Source organism: Pristis pectinata, chromosome 5 (assembly GCF_009764475.1).
Source record: "Pristis pectinata isolate sPriPec2 chromosome 5, sPriPec2.1.pri, whole genome shotgun sequence".
Lineage (NCBI taxonomy): Eukaryota > Metazoa > Chordata > Chondrichthyes > Rhinopristiformes > Pristidae > Pristis > Pristis pectinata.
Genome location: NC_067409.1, coordinates 46,729,050 through 46,749,436, shown reverse-complemented (window position 1 = coordinate 46,749,436; position 20,387 = coordinate 46,729,050). Strand labels below are relative to the sequence as shown.

The following is a 20,387-nucleotide window of genomic DNA, read 5'->3' as shown; positions in this document are numbered from 1 at the left end:
GCATATTGTTGCAAGATTATTTGGAATATTATTTGGCAAAATATGATCTCAAGGGGACTTTTGTAATGTTAAAGTTTCCTGGGTCACTTTTGGGTGCATGAAAGTTGCCCATTTATCCATATCTTTCAAACAGCTTGGTATTGGGCGGATCTGCAAAGAATCAGAAGAAGCAGAGGCTGTAATTTCCAACAGAAGATATTAATACTAAAGTAAACATATGATTGTTTAAAGGCATTTTATGGTTTTGATTATATATGGTTCATTGTTTTCTACATCCAAATACCCTATCAATAAAGGAAAATCATAGCTGAAAATAGCACCAAAAATTCTGAACTGTTTGAATGGCTGAGTTTATGGCACACAGGGCTTAATTGGAAATATTTGATTCATATCTGACACCAAAATATTTAATTTACTAAATACATATTCTTTAATTAATCATTTCATTTTGTTTACAGTTGGTTTGAGGTGGGACATGCTTGCATATACAGCCATTGCTCAGTTTACGAAAGGGATGTATTTCAGTAAATGTTTCATGAGGCAAAATGCATTGTGGTTAGTTTGGTACGGTGTAAGGGTAGAAATGGTGCACTGTTCATTAGAGCGAGAATCACATTCGTAAATCAAAGGCATGTACTCCAAAGAGTCAATGCACTATAGCAAAAAATTCTTATATTGAATGTACGTATACTGAAGAATACCACTAAGATACTTAAACAAAATAATAGTGAAATAGAAAATAGCTGTCAATTATATGACATTGTTCCATAACCTTTCTCCATGCTCTCCTGAAAGCACAAGCAATCGATGCCCAGTTTTATTTTACCCAAATAGCAAGTTGTACAGCAGTGAGGGAGGATCATTTTATATTATCATGAAACTTGACAGATTTCCTCAGCTCAGGGAAGCTGTGGGTGATCATAAAGGCCAAGATTTTGCAATCCACAGTGAAATTCACCACTGACCATAAAGATATCTGCCGACAAAGATATAGTGATGTGGTGTGGATTTCACCATGCCTGATATTGCCTGGAGTCAGCTCGAGGCAATAGTGATGCATAACGCAGGCTGAGAGTCAGTCAGTTTGAGTAATTCTCAATGACACTCAAGTCAGAAAGAAAACAAATAAACAGAGCAACATAAAGACTGGAGCATGTTCAGAAGAATGATAAAACTAAAATATCTCAAAACTTCTAAAAACTAAATAACTATTATTGCAAAAGCATCGAATTTTGAAATGGTTAAGGAAGTGAATGGCAGTTCACACCAAAAATAACACATCTGTTGGGGCATGGCTTTGCGCACCATTAAAAATTACCCTTCATACAATTTTGGGTTTCCAGGTAATGAAAATTAAAACAACTGCAGATACTGGAAATCTGAAATAAAAATAGAAATTGCTGGAAACATTCAGCAGGACAAGCAGTATCTGTGGAGACAGAAAAAGAGTTGACGTTTTATGTCCAAGAATCATAGAATCATAGAACAGTACAGCACAATACAGGCCCTTCGGCCCACAATGTTGTGCCGACCTTTAAACCTCGCCTCAGACTATCTAACCCCTTCCTCCTGCATATCCCTCTATTTTAGATTCCTCCATATGCTTATCTGGCAATCTTTTGAATTTGACCAATGTACCTGCCTCCACCACCACCCCAGGCAGCGCATTCCATGCCCCAACCACCCTCTGGGTGAAAAACCTTCCTCTGATATCTCCCTTGAACTTCCCACCCATTACTTTAAAGCCATGCCCTCTTGTATTGAGCATTGGTGCCCTGGGAGAGAGGCGCTGGCTGTCCACTCTATCTATTCTTCTTAATATTGTGTATACCTCTGTCACGTCTCCCCTCATCCTCCTTCTCTCCAAAGAGTAAAGCCCAAGCTCCTTTAGTCTCTCCTCATAATCCATACTCTCTAAACCAGGTAGCATCCAGGTAAATCTCCTCTTCACCCTTTCCAATGCTTCCACATCCTTCCTATAATGAGACGACCAGAACTGGACACAGTACTCTAAGTGTGGTCTAACCAGAGTTTCGAAGAGCTGCATCATTACCTCGTGGCTCTTAAACTTGATCCCATGACTTATGACTGCTAACATCCCATAAACTTTATTAACTACCCTATCCACCTGTGAGGCAACTTCCAGGGATCTGTGGATATGAACCCCCAGATCCCTCTGCTCCTCCACATGACCCAGAATCGTGCCATTAACTTTGTACTCCGCCTTGGAGTTTGTCCTTCCAAAGTGTACCATCTCACACTTCTCCAGATTGAACTCCATCTGCCACTTCTCAGCCCAGCTCTGCATCCTATCAATGTCCCTCTGCAATCTTCGACAGTCCTCCACACTATCCACAACACCACCAACCTTTGTGTCGTCTGCAAACTTGCCAATCTGCCCTTCTACCCCCTCATCCAAGTCGTTAATAAAAGTCACAAAAAGTAGAGGTCCCAGAACCAATCCTTGTGGGACACTGCTAGTCACTGCCCTCCAATCTGAATGCACTCCCTCCACCACAACCCTCTGCTTTCTACAGGCAAGCCAATTCTGAATACACACGGCTAAGCATCCCTAGATCCCATGGCCTCTGACCTTCTGAAGAAGCCTATCATGAGGAACCTTGTCAAGTGCCTTACTAAAATCCATGTAGACCACATATACTGCACTACCCTCATCAATCTGCCTGGTCTCACCTCCTCAAAGAACCCTATCAAGCTTGTGAGACATGATCTGCCCTTCACAAAACCATGCTGGCTGTCCCTGATCAGACCATGATTCTCTAAATGCCCATAGATCCTATCTCTAAGAAATCTGTCAGAGATCCTATCTCTAAGAAATCTGTCAGAACTAGGATTCTGTCAGAACTAGGAATAATGACGTTGTACAGGTTGACAGGGTAGTAAAGAAGGCATTGAGCATGCTTGCCTTTATTAGTCGTTGCACTAAGTTCAAGAGTCAGGAAGTTATATTGCAGCATCATAAAACTCTGTTTAGGCTGCATCTGAAGTATTGCATTCAATTCTGGTCGCCCCATTACAGGAAGGATGTGGAGACTTCAGAGAGATTGCAGAAGAAGTTGACCAGGATGCTGCCTGGATTAGAGTGTATGAGCTATAAGGAGAGGTTGGACAAACTTGAGTTGTTTTCTCTGGAGCAGCAGAGGCTGAGGGGAGATCTGATAAAAGTTCATAAGATTATGAGAGGCATAGATAAACAGCTAGTATCTTTCTCCTTGAGTCGAAATATATAATACTATAGGGCATGCATTTAAGGTGAGACGTGCAGGGCAAGTTTTTTTTATAAGAGAGTGGTGGGTGCCTGGAATGCGCTGCCAGGGGTGACAGTGGAGTCAAATATTTAGAGGTATTTAAGAGGCGCTTAGAAAGGCACATGAATGTGCAGAGAATGGAGAAATATTGACATTGTGCAGGTAGAAGGGATCAGTTTAGCTAGGTGTGTAATTGCCAAAAGGACTATTCCTGTGCTGTGCTGTTCTCTGCTCTATCGCTTTCCCAGTTCTGACGAAAGGTCTCAGATCTAATACATTAACTTTGTTTCTCTTTCCACAGATGCTTCCTGACCCACTGAGTGTTTCCAACAATTTCTGTCTTTATTTAGGGTTTCCAGATTCCTAAAGTGAGAATAGTTTGAATAATCATAGATCTGATTCTCACAAATTACAGTGGGAAAGGCTACAAAACAATTAGTTTAAGAGTAGGATTTCACTGAAAGTAACCTTTGGATTTCTTAAGTTAACTCTCCATGGGAAACACTAGAAGCTGTTGTCATATTTTCTCTATTATAAAAGCAAAATCTTAGACTCGTAATTATTTCTCACTGTAAATTCAGCATCTATATACCATTGGTGATTTGACTGACATCAGCAAACTCAACATAAACCAATAATTCAACCTGCAGCTTTCCTCATCTGTGTGAAATCTGTAACTCATGTTATTTCCCAAATGTTCTAGTCACTTTATTTAGAACATAGAACAGTACAGCACAGTACAGACCCTTTGGCCCGTGATGTTGTGCTGAACTATATAAACTGACTGCATGATCAATCTAACCTTTCCCTCCTACACAGTCTATACCTCTCCATTTTTCTTACATCTATGTGCCTATCTAAGAGACTTTTGAATGTCCCTATTGTATCAGCCTCTACCACCACCCCCGGCAGTGCATTCTAGGCACCCACCACTCTCTGCGTAATAAACCTACCTCTGACGTCTCCCCTAAACTTTCATCCTCTGACCTTAAACTGATGTTCTCTGGTATTGGCCATTGCGGCCCTGAGAGAAAGGTGCTGGCTGTCCACTCTTTCTATGCTTCTCATAATCCTGTCTAAATCCTGTTGTGACCTACAACAACCTTCTACATTATCCACAACATCTCCAACCTTTGTGTCATCTGCAAACTTACCAACCCATCCCTCCACTTCCTCATCCAAGTCATTTATAAAAATCACAAAGAGCAAGGGTTCCAGAACAGATGCCTGTGGAACACAACTAGGCACCGTCCTCCAGGCAGAATACTCTCCATCTACTACCACCCTCTGCCTTCTGCGGGCAAGCCAATTCTGAATCCATGCCGTCTCCATTGATCCCATGCCTCATGACTTTCTGGATGAGCCTACCATGAGGAACCTTGTCAAACACCTTACTGAAGTCCATATACACCACATCTACTGCTCTATCTTCATCAATTTGTTTTGTCACCTCGTCCAAAAACTCAATTAGACTTGCCCTTCACAAAACCATGTTGACTATCTCTGATAAGACTATGCTTCTCCAAATGCTCATAACTCCTGTCCCTGAGAATCATCTCCAATAGCTTGCCCACTACTGATGTAAGGCTCACTGGTCTATAATTCCCAGGATTATCCCTATTACCTTTCTTGAACAAGGGAACAACATTAGCCATCCTCCAATCCTCTGGTACTACTCCTGTGGCCAGTGAGGATGCAAAAATCATCATCAAAGCCCCAGCAATCTCTTCCCTCACTTTCTATAGTAACCTTGGGTATATCTTGTCTGGCCCCAGGGTCTTATCTATTCTAATGTTTTTCAGAAGCTCCAACACTGCCTCTTTCTTAATCTCAATATGCTCCAGCACATTAGCCTGTTCTACACTGACCTCACATTTGTCAAAGTCCCTCTCCCTAGTGAACACTGAAGCAAAGTATTCATTAAGGACCTCCCCTACCTCCTCCACTTCCAGGCACGTGTTTCCTCCTTTATCCCTGAGTGGTCCTACCCTCACTTGAGTCATCCTCCTGTTCTTCATGTACATGTAGAACACCTTGGGGTTTTCCTTAATTCTATTTTCCAAGGCCTTCTCATGTCCCTTTCTAGCTTTCCTAGGTCCCTGCTTGAGCTCTCTTCCTTAAGTTCTCTTTCAAGAGCCCTGCCTGATATTTTCTTCCTAAACCTTAAGTATGCTTCCTTCTTCCTCTTGACTAAATGTTTCACCTCTCTTGTCAACCATGGTTCCCTCACCCTACCATTATTTCGCTGTCTCAGTGGGACAGACCTATCCAGAACCCCATGCAAGTATTCCCTGAACAGCCTCCACATTTCTGCTGTGGATTTCTCTGAGAGTATCTGTTCCTAATTTACGCTCCCAAATTCCTGCCTAATACCATCATAATTAGCCCTCCTCAATTAAAAACCTTCCCATATCATATATTTAGCCCTCATTTAATTCCATTACTTGATTCCATCTTTTAACAAGGAATCTTTCAATCATTTCAATTAGCCAAATGATAAAATGCTTAAAGTTCCTCGCTCTACATATTTAATAAAGATAGCACGTAACATTTCTTTACTTTTAGACCATGCTTAGCTTTTGATGTCCCTTAAAAGTACAAGACACTAATAAATGTTCAATTAAAACATGGAAGCACCGTAGCTAATGAGTTTACTGCACACTAATGGAAGAAACCAACTGGTTTAAAATGCATAGACTTCCTGGATTTCAATTTAACGCTAGTGAGCAGGAAATGGTGCAACATTCCAAGCTTGTGCAATGAAGTTTTCACCAATACATCAACAGTAAGTGTAAAAGAGTCAGTTTTAAAACTGTTTTCATGCAAACGTGAAAAGCTAAAAATTAACACAAGAAAATATAATGTTTTAATTGGTCATTTATTTGCATCTTACATTCTTAAAGGTCATCAAAAGCTAATCATTGTCCAAAACAAAGAGCATTGAACATAGAACAGTATAGTAAAGGAACAGGCCCTTCAGACAACAACATCTGTGCTGACCATGATGCCAATTTAAACTGGTCATATGCCTACACATGTTTTATATCTCTCAATCCCCTGCCTGTTCGTATGTCTAAATACCTCTTCAACATTGCTATCATATCTGCTTCCAGCACTTCCATGGACAGCACATTCCAGGCACCTATCACTCTCTGTGTGTAAAAGAAACTTGCCTTATAAATCTCCATTAAACTTTCCCCCTCTCAGCTTAAAGCATGTTCTCCAGTATTAGACATTTCCAACCTGGGGAAAATCCCTCTATCTACTCTATCTATGCCTCTCATGATTTTAGACACTGCTTGTTGCTCGTCAGCCTCTGACACTTCAGAGTAAACAATCTAAGTTTGTCCAACCTCTCTTTATAGCTAATACTCTCTAATCCAGGCAACATCCTGCCGAACTTCTGCACCCTCTCCACATCCTTCCTGTAATGAGACAACCAGACTGCATATGATAATCCAAATGTGGTCTAACCAAAGTTTTATACAGCTGCAATATGACTTCCTGACTTTTATACTCAACACATCGACTAATGAAGGCAAGCATGTCATGCGTCTTTACCAACCTATCTATTTGTGTTGTCACTTTCAGGGAACTAAGGACTTGCAGCCCAGGATCTCTCTGTACATCAATGCTCCTAAGAGTCCTGCCATTTATTGCAAACTTTTCTCTTTCATTTGACCTCCCAAAGTGCAACACCTCGCAGTTGTCCAGATTAAACTCCATCTGCTATTTCTCCACCCGCATTTCCAAATGGTCTCTATCCTGCTGAATCATTTGACAACCTTCCTCACGATCCATGACTCCACCGATTTTTGTGTCGTCTGCAAACTCACTAATCAGCCAATCTGAAGACTTTGCAGCACTGATCCCTACAGAACACAACTATCATAGACTTCTAGTTAGAATAACACTCCTCCACTACTACCCTCTATCTTCTGTGGCCAAACCAATTTTGAATCCAATCCACCAAGTCTCCAGGGATCCCATGTGTTTTAATCTTCTAGATCAGCCTACCATGATGGACCTTGTCGAACACTTTACTAAAATCAGGTATACAACATCCACTGCCCTACTGGAGTTCCTGAGTTTCTTAAAATTCTGCCTTCTTTTAGGTCTGGTATCATCTGGTATTACTTCAGTTATTGACAATAATAAATATTTCTGCTCATATTTAATTTCCTTGCTCATTTTGATAACAAAAAATTGTAGTAAATTTCTTTACTTATTTTTAATCATTTTCAGGTAGAATCATTCATGAGGTTCAATGCTAAACAACAAAATGTTATAAAAGTGCTCAGTAATTACCATTAAAATATTTGTCTTACATTACCATTCTTTTTAATATTCTGTTTGTATATATTAGGTGGCATAGCAGTCATGTGCATCTGGAGGTAAAGGTATGATAAAACTGTGTTGAGCTATCAATGAATAACTCACTTATTATAGGACTGGTAGCTGAGTGGTTTTGGAGCATGCCGTTTATAACTGATAAAATACTGCATTTTCAATTAAGTTTCATCTGCAGCTGAACAAACTTATGAACAAAAGATATGCTTTTGATGTTGGTGAAAGGTGGTAATCTGATTCCTGCAGTTTGCTGACTTGGTCTTGGTTTGAAATACTAAAGACCATCTAGTCGTGCTAGTAAAAGAATACAAAACTGTGCGTTCTTAGATTTCTACAGTTTTTTTATTTAACGTTGCTCTCCTTTTCTGGGAGACCATGAAGCTGTGAGATCGTCCTTCACCATATTTAATGATCCCTGGCAAGTCATCACAAAAACAACTTACGTACAGTGCTTTTAATACACTAAAAATGTCCCAGGGCATAGTAACAATACTGGACAAAATTCTGCCACTTAACTTTATGAGGACAGATGAAAAGAAAACTTCACCAAAAATGTAGGTTTTAGGGAGTGACTTACAGGTGGGGAGAGAGGATTATATTTATAAAGGGGATTCTGAGGATCTCATATTCTAACATTTGTAAACTTAAGCTTATTACAGCTTAGGTGTCTGCATCCAAACAAGTACCATCACCCCTATCAGCAGAGACTCCCCTCCTGGAATGCTTCCTTGTTATTCCTTTTTTTCACTATTTATTTACTTTTGTAATTTATAGTAACTTTATATCTTTGCACTGTACTGCTACTGCAAAGCAATGAATTTCGTGTCTTTTAAGTCAGAATCAGAATCAGGTTTATTATCACTGACATATGTCATGAAATTTGTTGTTTTGCTGCAGCAGTTCAGTGCAAGATATAAAAATTCCTATAAGTTACCAAAAAAAGTAGTGCAAAAGAGGAATAACAAGGTAGCGTTCATGGAACATTCAGGAATCTGATGGTGGAGGAGAAGAAGCTGTTTCTGAATTGTTGAGTGTGCATTTTCAGGCTCTTGTACCTCCACCCCAATAGCAGTAAGGAGAAGAGGGCATGTCCTGGATGGTGAGGGCTTAATGATGTATGCTGCTTTCTTGAGGCACCACCTCTTTAAGATGTCCTTGATGGTGGGGAAGGATGTGTCCGTGATGGAACTGACTGAGTCTACAACCCTCTGCAGCCTCTTTTGATCCTGCACATAGTAGCCTCCATACCAGGTGGTGATGCAACCAGTCAAAATGCTCTCCACCATACATCTGTAGAAATTTGCAAGAGCCTTTGGTGACATACCAAACTCCAAATGAAGTAAAGCCACTGGCATGCCTTCTTCGTGATTGCATCAATGTGTTGGGCCCAAGATAGATTCTCTGAGATGTTAACGCCCAGGAACTTGAAGCTGCTCACCCTTTCCACTGCTGACCCCTCAAGGAGGACTGGTATGTGTTCTCCTGACTACCCCTTCCTGAAGTCCACAATCAATTCCTTGGTTTTGCTGACATTGAATGTGAGGTTGTTGTTGTGACACCACTCAACCAGCCGATCTATCGCACTCCTGTATGCCTCCTCGTCGCCATCTGAGATTCTGCCAACAACAGTGGTGTCATCGGCGAATTTATAGGTGGTGTTTGAGCTGCACCCAGCCTAACAGTCACGAGTGTAGAGACAGTAGAGCAGTGGGCTAAGCACGCATCCTTGAGGTGTGCCTGTGTTGATAGTCAGCGAGGAGGAGATGTAGTTACTGATCTGCACTGACTGTGGTCTCCCGATAAGGAAGTCAAGGATCCAGTTGCAGAGGGAGTTACTAAGTGTTGATCACAGTGATAATAAATCTGATTGATTCTGATTCTGAAAATGAGGGGTTTTAGGATCTTTGGCAAGAGATTCATTGTAGTCAGAGTAAATCAAATTGGCATTGATGTGGTGGAAAATTGTCCATTTTAGTTACTGACCCACTGCAGACAAATTCAGTGCTTATTATGCAGTCAAAACTCCTGTCCAGTCCTCATTTCCAGAAGCTAGGCCTGCAGCTAGTAGTGGACTGTGGGGATGTGGTGTGGGCAGAGGAAGTGTTGGATCTTCTTATTGGCACTGGCAGCTGTCTTCTTGAAGTTGGGGAGGGAGATGGATTGCCACATTCATCTTCTATTGAGAAGATGCAGCGAATATCGTGTCAGTATGTGTGATGGCCAGGTGAATCTGGCAACCCAATCCAAGCCCAATAAGCACCAGGAGTTGGCTCATCGGTGCTTATGGACTGGGGATCAAGGTGGACACAGCTTGGTTGAATGGGTCTCTGCTGTGTGTGCAGCCCAGGATAGCGTTCACGCCAAGGCTTAGATTGGGCCTGGTAGCTTGGAAAAATTCCTTGTCTCCATTTGGGTTCAAGTTGGCTGTGGTTGGGTGAAATTGGATTGTGTTTTAATTTTGCACTAGCTGACCTCGAGGACCCAGCATTTGGGAGATGGGGAGAGGAAGATTGATCTGGAGGAGATTACCCTGGGCTTTTTGTGGGAAAATATTTTGATGGGGGGGGGGAAGGGGGCATGACTCAAGATGTTGGGATGTGGGGAATCAGTGGATATCAACAAAAGTAGGGTAAGTGAGAAGGGTTGGAGAGACTTAGACTGGGGAGGTCGTGGGGTGCCAGTGGAGAGGTGGGTCCAGGAAATCAGTGCTTTTGTGAGCAGGTAGCTCAATGTAGCTAGTGGGAGTGGTTTGAGGACTTGGGCAAGTTTTTTCCTTTGTCTGGTTTTCCCAGTTCAGCACTTTGGCACTAAGTCCCAAGAGTGTCCAATGGCAGGTAGAAGTGGGGAGATGATCTCATTATGCACATCGCTGAAAATTGTATCAGGGTCACAAAGGTGACTCACAACAATAAGAGTCAAATCTAATTTCCTAGTTGATGTCCTTCAACCTGGAAATGGTTGCAAATGCAAACTACTCCAGGTAAAATTGATGTTCAATGGCACAGCATGGAGCAAAGATCTCTTGCTCCAATCATACACGGTACTGGTGAGATGACCCCATTGTGTCCAGGTTTACTCTCACTGCTGAATGAAAGATATACTCACGATAGAGAGAATGCAGCAAAGGCTCACTAGATTGATTCCTGTAATGGCAGATTTGTCATATGAGGAGAGGTTAACCAAGATCTCTTGAGTTTAGAAGACTTGATAAGTGACCTCATTGATATGTACAAAATTCTTACAGGGCTTGATCGGGAAAATTAAGGGATGATGTCTCCCCTGGCTGGAGTGTCTTAAACCAGGCCACCCAAGACGGAAATGAGTAGAAATTTCATCAGCCAGAGGGTTGTGAATATTTGGAATTCTCTACACAACAGAGCTGTGGAAGCTCAGTTGGTGAGTAAATGCAAAAGAAGTTGATAGATTTTTAGATATTATGTGAATCAATGGAATATGGGGTTAGAACAGGAAAGTGACACTGAAGTAAAAGACCAGACATAATCTTATTGACTGGTGGAGCAGGCATGAAAGGTCAAGTGGCCTATTTCTGCTTTTGTATTTCAGGATCTCATGATCAAACCATGCAATATGATCCAATTTCCAGGCATAAGTTATGACAATTAAAATTTAATATTTATGTTGCAAAAACTGAATGTGAGATGCCTGTGTTTCAAAGGCTGCAATGAACACCTCCTGTTTTAGTAATAGCCAAACCTATTTACAGCAATAATCCGGATTAAGATGATCAACTGTATTGTAAGCATATGACCATTCTGCTGGTTCTCAATCAGATCTTGGAAGAAGTACAAGGATTATGTAGAGGCCTTCATTTTGACACCAGGAGAAAAACAAAATGTTGTTATGCCACCCAACAGAAGCAAATAATCAGTGTGGAATAACATGTTGACTTTGTTGTTTCTGTTACGGTCTTCAAGGCAATCATCCAGAATTCTGAATTTGATATCTGGAAGTTCAACTGAGGCTTGCAAAGTGATCCATCTGCTCAGTAAATAAGTACCTTTGTCTCCCAAAAAAAGATACAATTATTGTGTTAATATTACATTAACCTATACCAAATCATTAAAACACAAAACAAATCATTATAATTATTGTGCTGATATAACATTAGCCTGCACTAAGTCAATACAAAAATAAGGAAGGAAAAGTAAATTTGTTGTCCATTTACCTGTCTATGATTGCACACATATCAATGTTAACATTCGTAAATTGTCCCAGTTTCCCTTGCTCAACAGCATGTAAGTCAACGAGCTGATCATCCACATGAAGGAGCTGCATACAGCCCTGAAAGGAACGCCGAGAGACACTTGGTTGTGTGTTATTTAGTGCGTCAGGGTAACCTGAAATAACAAGTATAAATTTTTTCTTTGTTTTACAGACATTAATCACAAATTAATGTTAATATCAGAAGTTATTATCATTGCAATGTACTGCAGTAAATATTTCAATTCTTAATGTGCAATATTGCAATTAAGTTGTAAATGATATATTAATTTGTTAGGTCATTCTCAACAAACTAAGAGCATTGACTGTTAATGCAGATTCAGATTTTAAATCACTGACATTTGTGCAGAAACAATACTCTTAAATTGAATGTAGCACACAAAGTCCTAATGAAAGAGCAATATGTTCTCTATATGCCAACCATATCTCAATGTAATGAAGTGAACTGCCATGACAATGACATGGAACTTAATTAATTACAATTTATTATAATACCCATTGATTTAAAAATGGATTAACATTTGAGTTAGCTAGCTACCTACTGTGAACATAATCTTCTGATCTTTAAACCTACTACAGAGCCAACAGCTCATAATTCTGTTGTTGCTGATGAAATCAAAAATCAATGTTTAATAGGAAACAAAACTCATTTACAATCAGTAGTTATGTTTAATAAAAGTGAATTAAATTTACCTATGTAATTGTGACTATAATTTAAAATCTAATTCATTGGGTAAAACAATTTGGAATGTTAATGCAGAATCCACTAGGTTAGAGCAAATATTGCAATTATAAATTGTGAAAAACAATGTATTGCCAGAAATTATTTATCTTCCCTAGACAGCTCAGATATTTTTAACTATAAACAGAATCTATTTCAAATCACATCCCGAGGCTGCATTTTCATGAGTCAATGTTTGATCTTGATGTACTGTGCTATTTATATCAAAAGTCTAGCTTTCCAATTTGTCAATAATCAAATTAAAATTTTGCAGAAATGAATGTGTTTCTGGAAATATTGTCCATTTTAAGGTCTGGGTTCCATAAATTAAAGTAAACACACATAACTAATTTTTGGTATGCATCATCACACATTGCTGTGGAGGTCTACTAGGGTATAAAATTAAAACCCAGCCCCAGCCTGACCCCACCATGTCCAATCCGAATCCAACCCAAGCTTGAGAATTTTTCGGACCCAATCTGACCATTGTTTTCTTTGCATGTGGTTATTCTATTGAAGCCAGAATCAATCTTTGGAGGCATTTGTACACTGAATAGTGGAAAAAAACAGATTTGCTAAAATGTATTAACCATGTATTTATTTCTAAAATATTAAGTCAGCACAAATGTATGGCACTGAATATATACCTGACCCACTTGAACCCACCAGAGATAATCAGATAGCATGGCTCTGTGTGGCTGTTCTAAACTACTACACAGGGAATGGGAGCAAATGAGCTTGATTCATACTGCTGAATGGAGGCAAGTTTATCCTCAAAAGAAAGAAGCTGTCTATATCCCCCAAAAAACTAGCTTAAATTAACATGACAGAGCTCTTAAACAGGGTCAACTCATTCAAACAGCGATGACGATAACCTTGTGAAAGCATAGCTTGCTCGTGATCAAACAAGCGTCTGATGATACTGAATCATTCCTCTGATACTTCTGAAAGTATGAGGACTGACATAACAGTTTGATATTGCTGGTGCAAGACTCAAACCATATTTGCATTCTATTGGTGATTTGCAGATGCCAGGCAAGCATGCTGCTGCAGCTGGTGGGTGTTTTGAATGACAACAAAATATTATCAGCTGGTTGCCATGATTGAGCTGGGACCTTGAATCCCCAGTAGAAGTCGAGACCTGGATTTTGTGTGCATGTGTTGGAGGAGGAGGTTGTTGGGTGGGGTGTTTCTTTATATAAGTGGTCACTTGCACATTGGATTTATTTGTACTTAGAATGTCATGGCATCCTTCAACAGAGCTTTTTTTTGCATGTGTCAAGTTCATTCCTTCTGATGGAGGGAATCAACTTGCAATTAGGGATAGTGCACATTGCAGTCCAATCTGCTCCCACCAGAAGGGACTCAACACAGATCCTCTCTCTGGTCTTCAAACTAGCTGTGAATCAACTTTCAGCAGCTGAGCCATGAAGTATGTTTCATGGCCCACTACTACTGAAATCTGTTGTGGGGAATTCACTACGACATTGGGTTTCCTAACAAAGTTGTGCATATGCTGTGAGCTAAACTGGATAAATACAACTTCTTGCAATCGTCCCTCGGGTATTAGAAGGGACTACTCTCAAATGACTGAAATCACTGGAGCTCAGTCTTTTTCTCTCTATAGTGGTTTGCTTTTCCCTCCTGAGAAGTATTGGGGGGGGGGGGGCAAGGGCTCTAACGTGTTGGAAATAGCTTCTAAATGGCTGGTGCTTCCTCAGCTTCAGGTGGAGATTGTGCATTACCTCTTTGATTGGCATGTGTCCCACTGGTGCCGAAGCTACATTTCCTATTAGGGGTTTGCCCTGCTTCAGAGTGAAGCAGATGGGCTTTATCACAGCTCACACAGGAGAACTGTGGTGGAGTGTGTGCCATGAGGAAAGCTATGCTTCACTGAATAGAGCCATCAGGCAAAACAAATTAAATATGATGGGAGCTGGGGAGCAAGACCAAGTTGTCAATTATAGTGCAGTGACAGTGACAAACAAAGAGGAAAGCACACACAAGAGCAGGAACACGAGTAAAAGTCACTTAAAATTCCACATGAAATGTATCCCTTCCATCATAAACTATATGTTCTACCCATCTTCAATCAAGACGGAGGGGATATAGCCAGAACACCACACATATCAACCAATTTATTAGGGCAACAGTCCAGGAAGTAAAACAACAATGACACAATTTGCAATTCCTGAACTAGCGTTATTATGATATGTCGGGCAAATTTTGCAACTTTAGTTAAAAGATAGAGGCATGTGGAATTTCAGTTGCTGAGACTGTTTTCCTTAAAGCAAATAAGTATCAATTTCTCCACTGACAGGAGGATCAGTAACCAGTCAGGCATTCAAGATGACTGGCAGAGAAACAAAGGGCATTGAGGATTTTTGTTTTATGTTGAGAATTAATACAATACAGGCGACCCACGCATTATGGTCATTCAGGTTATGGAAATTCACCCTTACAGAATTCACAAATCACTACCCAAAAATTTGAGATATAGAATAAAATTCTCTCTCACAGAATTTACGTGAAAAATAGTAAACAAATAAACACAATTTCTTTCAACTCACGTTTCTTGACACATGTGCAGATGACGTGGCCTTGCATCAGAGAAAAGCAAGGCCACGTCATCTGCACGTGTCCATTTTCTGGGAACACAACCTCCCCTTGTAACGCAAGGGTTGCCTGTATCATTTCAAAACACGGTATGGGCGCAGATTCAATATTAATGTTCAACATGGGATTGCGAAACAAGGGTATCTAATTAATATCACACCCCAGTTCTTGCACTTGGAATGTGGGCAAGAACTAGAGTTTGAGATTAATTAGATACCTCTTTCAATGAAATGGCAGAGCACAAAAGGTGAAAGGACTTGCCTCTGTGCTGTAGGATTCTGTGATTAATGGAGAGTGAGAAAGAAAGAAGGGAAGAGAGAGAGAGGGGGAAAGGGAGAAAAACAGGAAAAGGAAAATAATGAGAGAAAGCAGAGAAAAGAGAAAGGAAAGACGGGAGAAGGTGAAACATTTGAAGTCATGCAAGTGGCTGGTTTCAATCTTTCACCTTTGCATATTTGTTAGCAAAATATTATGAACAAATAACCACTACTCAAAGGAATGCCATTTATATGGATAATGCAGCTTTGGATTTTTTCACTCTCTAAGTCACAATCAGATTACTCTGTAGCAGGCCATGCGGAACGTAAGACAGCTGTTCATGTTTATTTGAAGGAAATCTTAAGACAATGCTCTTGATAAATCTGCAGAAATATATTTAGTTCTATCTGAAAAGATATAGATAGAATAATAGATGGCGAGCTATATATCATGAGTATTCAACTGAGTGTTCTTGATTATGTCACCTATACTTTGTTAGTCTATGTGCTTCAGGAAGAAGTCAAGATCGAGTTACTACATTTAACTTATTGCCGGTTATATTTGTTTACTTTATAATATACAACCTATAACCTAATTCAAAAAGATTCTTTGGCTGAGAAAGATAAACTGGGCATTGCATAAGTAAGGGAATGAGTGCAATATAGAAGCTGGAACTTAAATAAAAGGTTATGTTTATAAAGTACATTTCACAACTTCGAGTCATCACAAAGTATTTTACCAGTTAAGTGCTTTTGAGTGCAGATGCAGTTGCTTTGTTCCTTGTGGCACCTGTATTCAGAGACTACAAGCTAGACAGAAATGTCTGAATCTTATCATGCCAGCTAAAGAATTCAAATTGAACCCAAGCTCAGTAATGATGAGCATGAAATTATCAGGTTGTTGTTAAAACACTATGAGTTTCCTAATATCCTTCACGGAAGGAAATCCAGTGCCTTCCCAAGTCTGGTCTACATGAGACTCCACACATATAGATTTATGTTTCATTCTGCATTGTCCTCTGAAATAAATCCATATCCTATGAGGGAAAATAAAAAAAAGGACTTGTCCTTTTTAATATATTAACAGAATATAGGAAAATAAATTGTTCCTTGATTCAGATTATGTTGGGCAATTTCATCTCTAACATTGTCCTGAATATTACAGTCTTTAGTACAGAAGGACTGGAGAAGAAAACCATCTCTTCCTCTTCTAAATTAATGTTAAAAAGAGAATTTGATTTAGGAGCGTGCTAAGTGAAAGGAAATCCACAAGGGAGAAATTGGTTTCACTCCAGGAACTGGCATGAAGTGGATGCTGTGTTATAAAGATGGGAAAGCAAGTCTCATTTCAAATCAGGCTTCAAATTATACCAATGAACTGTGGACACTAATCAGGCATCCTGATGCAGCTAGTGTTTGGAATTTCCTTAAATCATTCAGCTCAGATGCTTAAGCTGACTTGTAGCCAAGACCTGAGAGTGTAGTGTATGTATGTTGGAAACAGTAAGTGCAGACCAACAACAGCACACGGTCTTGCTGCAAAGCCTAAGAGAGGTTTCTCTTGCTCCTGCTATTGAGACAAATGAAAACTGAAAGTTGGACCTGTCCTTCAGCTCAGTTTACATCAGATTTTCCAACCAGTTCATACAGCATAATTTAAGTTCTTTGAATGTGCTAAGTAACAGCTTTGGACCTGCCTGAGGCAAACTCCTTGGCTTTCAAAAGTCATTAGCTGCCAAATAGTAGCCATGCATTTACGAAAGGAATTGGGTGCCAAGAATTACGCATGGAAATTTGTCATGTCAGTCAAAGCACAATGAGCACCAACTTCCAACACTGTCTAGCTCCACCCCCTATTCAAATCGTTCAATAATGCTTCTAAACATCCATGCTATTAAACGTAAGAAGCATGAAAGACCATGTTAATACAACATGAAGCATTGCAGCATGACTTCATGAAATCAGCAGTTTTAAAAACTGGAGTGTGCTTGTAATAGGAACATATCTCTTGGCTCTTATGAGATTCACAGAAAAAGCAATAGAAAGATAATGATCCAACAAGAACACCTAACCACTAAAATCGAGCAACAATCAGAGAATAAAATCAAGTTCACATCTACCATCAAATGCCCATTTACACTAATCCTACAGTAATCCCATTTCATTCTCCCCCTCATGTTCCCATCAACTCCCCCTGGATTCTACCACCCACCTACTTGCTTGGGGCCACTTACAGTGGCCAATTAAGTTACCAACCTGCATGTCTTTGAGATGTAAGAGGAAACTGGAGCATTACAAGGAAACCCATACATTGATACATACATTGAAACCCATACAGAAAAATAGGGGGCTATGTGGGAGGGAAGGGTTAGATAGATCTTAAAGCAGGATAAAATGTCGGCACAACATTGTGGGCCGAAGGGCCTGAACTGTGCTGTAGTGTTCTATGTTCTATGATAAGAATTGGCAAACTCTACATAAAAGAACCAGAGGTCAGGACTAAACCTGGATCACAGAAGCTGTGAGACAGCCCAGTGTTCATGGGATGTTTATGTTCCTGCAATCTGCAAGTTAATTTGCTGTTCATCTATAACTGAGTTAATCATTGTGAATAAAGACATCTAATTAACATTCTAGTATAATGATCTAGCATTCATTTATTATTTATTCATTCTTCGGCATTCTGGGATTTATTATCAATCCCTGGTTGTCTGAAGGAACCAGGAATTCTCTCTGTATATGATGCTTGATCTGCTGGGCTTTTTCCAGGATTCCCTCTTATTTCAGATTCCCAGACATTTCCCCCCTCCCCCCTATTCTCCTATTATTTAGAAAGGATAGCCACCATCAATCGGTCTTCACTACTCTCTCATATCCAACACTAATCTCTGTTATCCACTTTCATTGGACCTCAACCCGATGAAAATTATACCATTTGTTACATTTTTCTTTCCACCTCTGCCCTTTCTCTTAAAACACATCTGTTTTCTACTTTTTCCTAGTTCTGTTGAAAGGTTACTAACCTGAAAAATTGGATCTGTTTCTCTCTCCATGGATGCTGCCTGACATGCTGAGTTTTTCCAGAATTTTCTGTTTTAATTTCAGGTTTCTTGCCCTACAATTTGTTTTTTAACTTCTCAACGTCCTAAGAAGGTGGTGGTGGGAAATGGTGTTAAGTCAATGCAATTTGTGTGGTGAAGGTGAGTGGCTTGATGCAACTGAGTGGTTTATTTGGGTCACTCTTCAGGGCAGTTAAGCTGATAAGATACTGGAGATAGTGGATAAGATCTGAAAAGATGATGCTACCTTTAAGCAACAGAACAATGTTGATGCTTGACACTGGCTTTTTCACTTCAATTGTTGTTATTTAAGTTAAATTCAAATTCTCAGATAACCACAATGAAAGTTGAACTTGCATTCACTAAATTGTTAGTCCAGAGCTCTGGGCTGCATTGCCAGTAATACAACTCTTATACTCTAACCAACCATTTGATCATGAGACCTTGCAGGTCAGAGTCTGTGGGTTCCAATTAACACATGCTCAGCTTCAAACCATATGATGGAGGGAAGGTGGATGAGATTGAAAGGATGATTAATTTGTGCTTGCACTCTACATATCTCATCCACCTTCCATCCATCACAAGGTCAAAATTCCATCCATCACAGGCCTAGGATGCTCCTAGATGATTATGCAATGTTAAATTCCATTTGCAACTCTATAGCAAATAAAGCAGCCCATACTTCCATGCATCAAGGTCTAGACAACATTCAGGCATGGGCTGAGAAGTGGTAAGTAACATTCATGCCACAAAATTGCTAGGGTTTAACCATTGTTAATGTGACAATCTAACCATCTGCCCTGGACGTTCAGTGGCATTACCAATGCCAAGTCCCTCACCACCACAACAGAAATGCCAGAAACACTTAGCGGGTCAGGCAGCATCTGTAGAAAGAGAAACGGTTGATGTTTCTCTTATTTCTCCATGTTGCAATGGTGTAGAAGGCAGAGGAAAAATAAGTGAGAGTGATAACATGTTAGAGAATTAATATGACAGACAACTATAAGCTTAAGGTCACAATTCTGGACTGAACAGAGATGTTCTGCAAAGTGGTTATCCATTCTGAGTTCGGTCGTGAGCAGTGAACAGAGAATGCTAAATTTACAGAAGTACAGATCAATCGTCTTTCACATTAATGTGTATCTGGGCCTGGATAGGACCTGAAGCATGAGGCAATAAAATAATATCTGCATGGAAACTTCAGTAACACAAGCTCTATGCATAGTAGGAGAATGTTTCAAATGCTTCTAACAATACAATTTTTTTCAATCCCAAAACACCAACATATCTGGTTTTGACATGTTTGAAAAATGTTTGAATCATGAGAAAGAGATTCCAGCATCTCATAAGTGCTCATTGTTCAAAGCATTATCAGGTCAATGGATTATGAGTAAATGCCCTCCAGAAAATACACATGAACAGATGTAGTTTGGCTTTAATCTCAAACCAATGAGCCTGTAACACCTACAGCAAAGGAATCTTCTGGCACTCTATTAAATGAAGATATAATAGATGTCATTGTGTATCCTATACTACATGTTAGTAGAATATGCAGTATACATCAGTAATACCTTTTTCAATTAGCAGAACCCGGATAGAATGCAACAGTTCCCAGGATACAAAGGGATTAAATTTCACAAGACCTTTTTTTATTGGACAGACATTGGGCACAGAGCTTCAGTCCAATCCCAATGTCATTCATCAAATGCAATTGACCATTGTCAAGTTTTGTTAATATAAAGAGAAGAAAAAAGTGAAGAAACACGAATTGACTGAAAGTGTTCATTAAAAATTTGGTAGTTTTTCTTTGTAACTAAGTGTAAAATTAGTATTAAGAGAATAGATCAGGTGAATTAAGTACTGGTGTACGTTT

The 20,387-nt window shown here is 39.8% G+C and overlaps 1 protein-coding gene across 1 annotated transcript in view; it reads right to left on the bottom strand.

Annotated features, from left to right (window-relative positions):
* Nucleotides 1–20,387, bottom strand: part of cntnap2a (contactin associated protein 2a) — a 1,327,865-nt gene that overhangs the window by 600,326 nt on the left and 707,152 nt on the right. Inside the window, 1 exon segment of the mRNA XM_052015905.1 lies at nucleotides 11,806–11,977. Within this exon segment, the coding sequence (XP_051871865.1) occupies nucleotides 11,806–11,977 (172 nt within the window).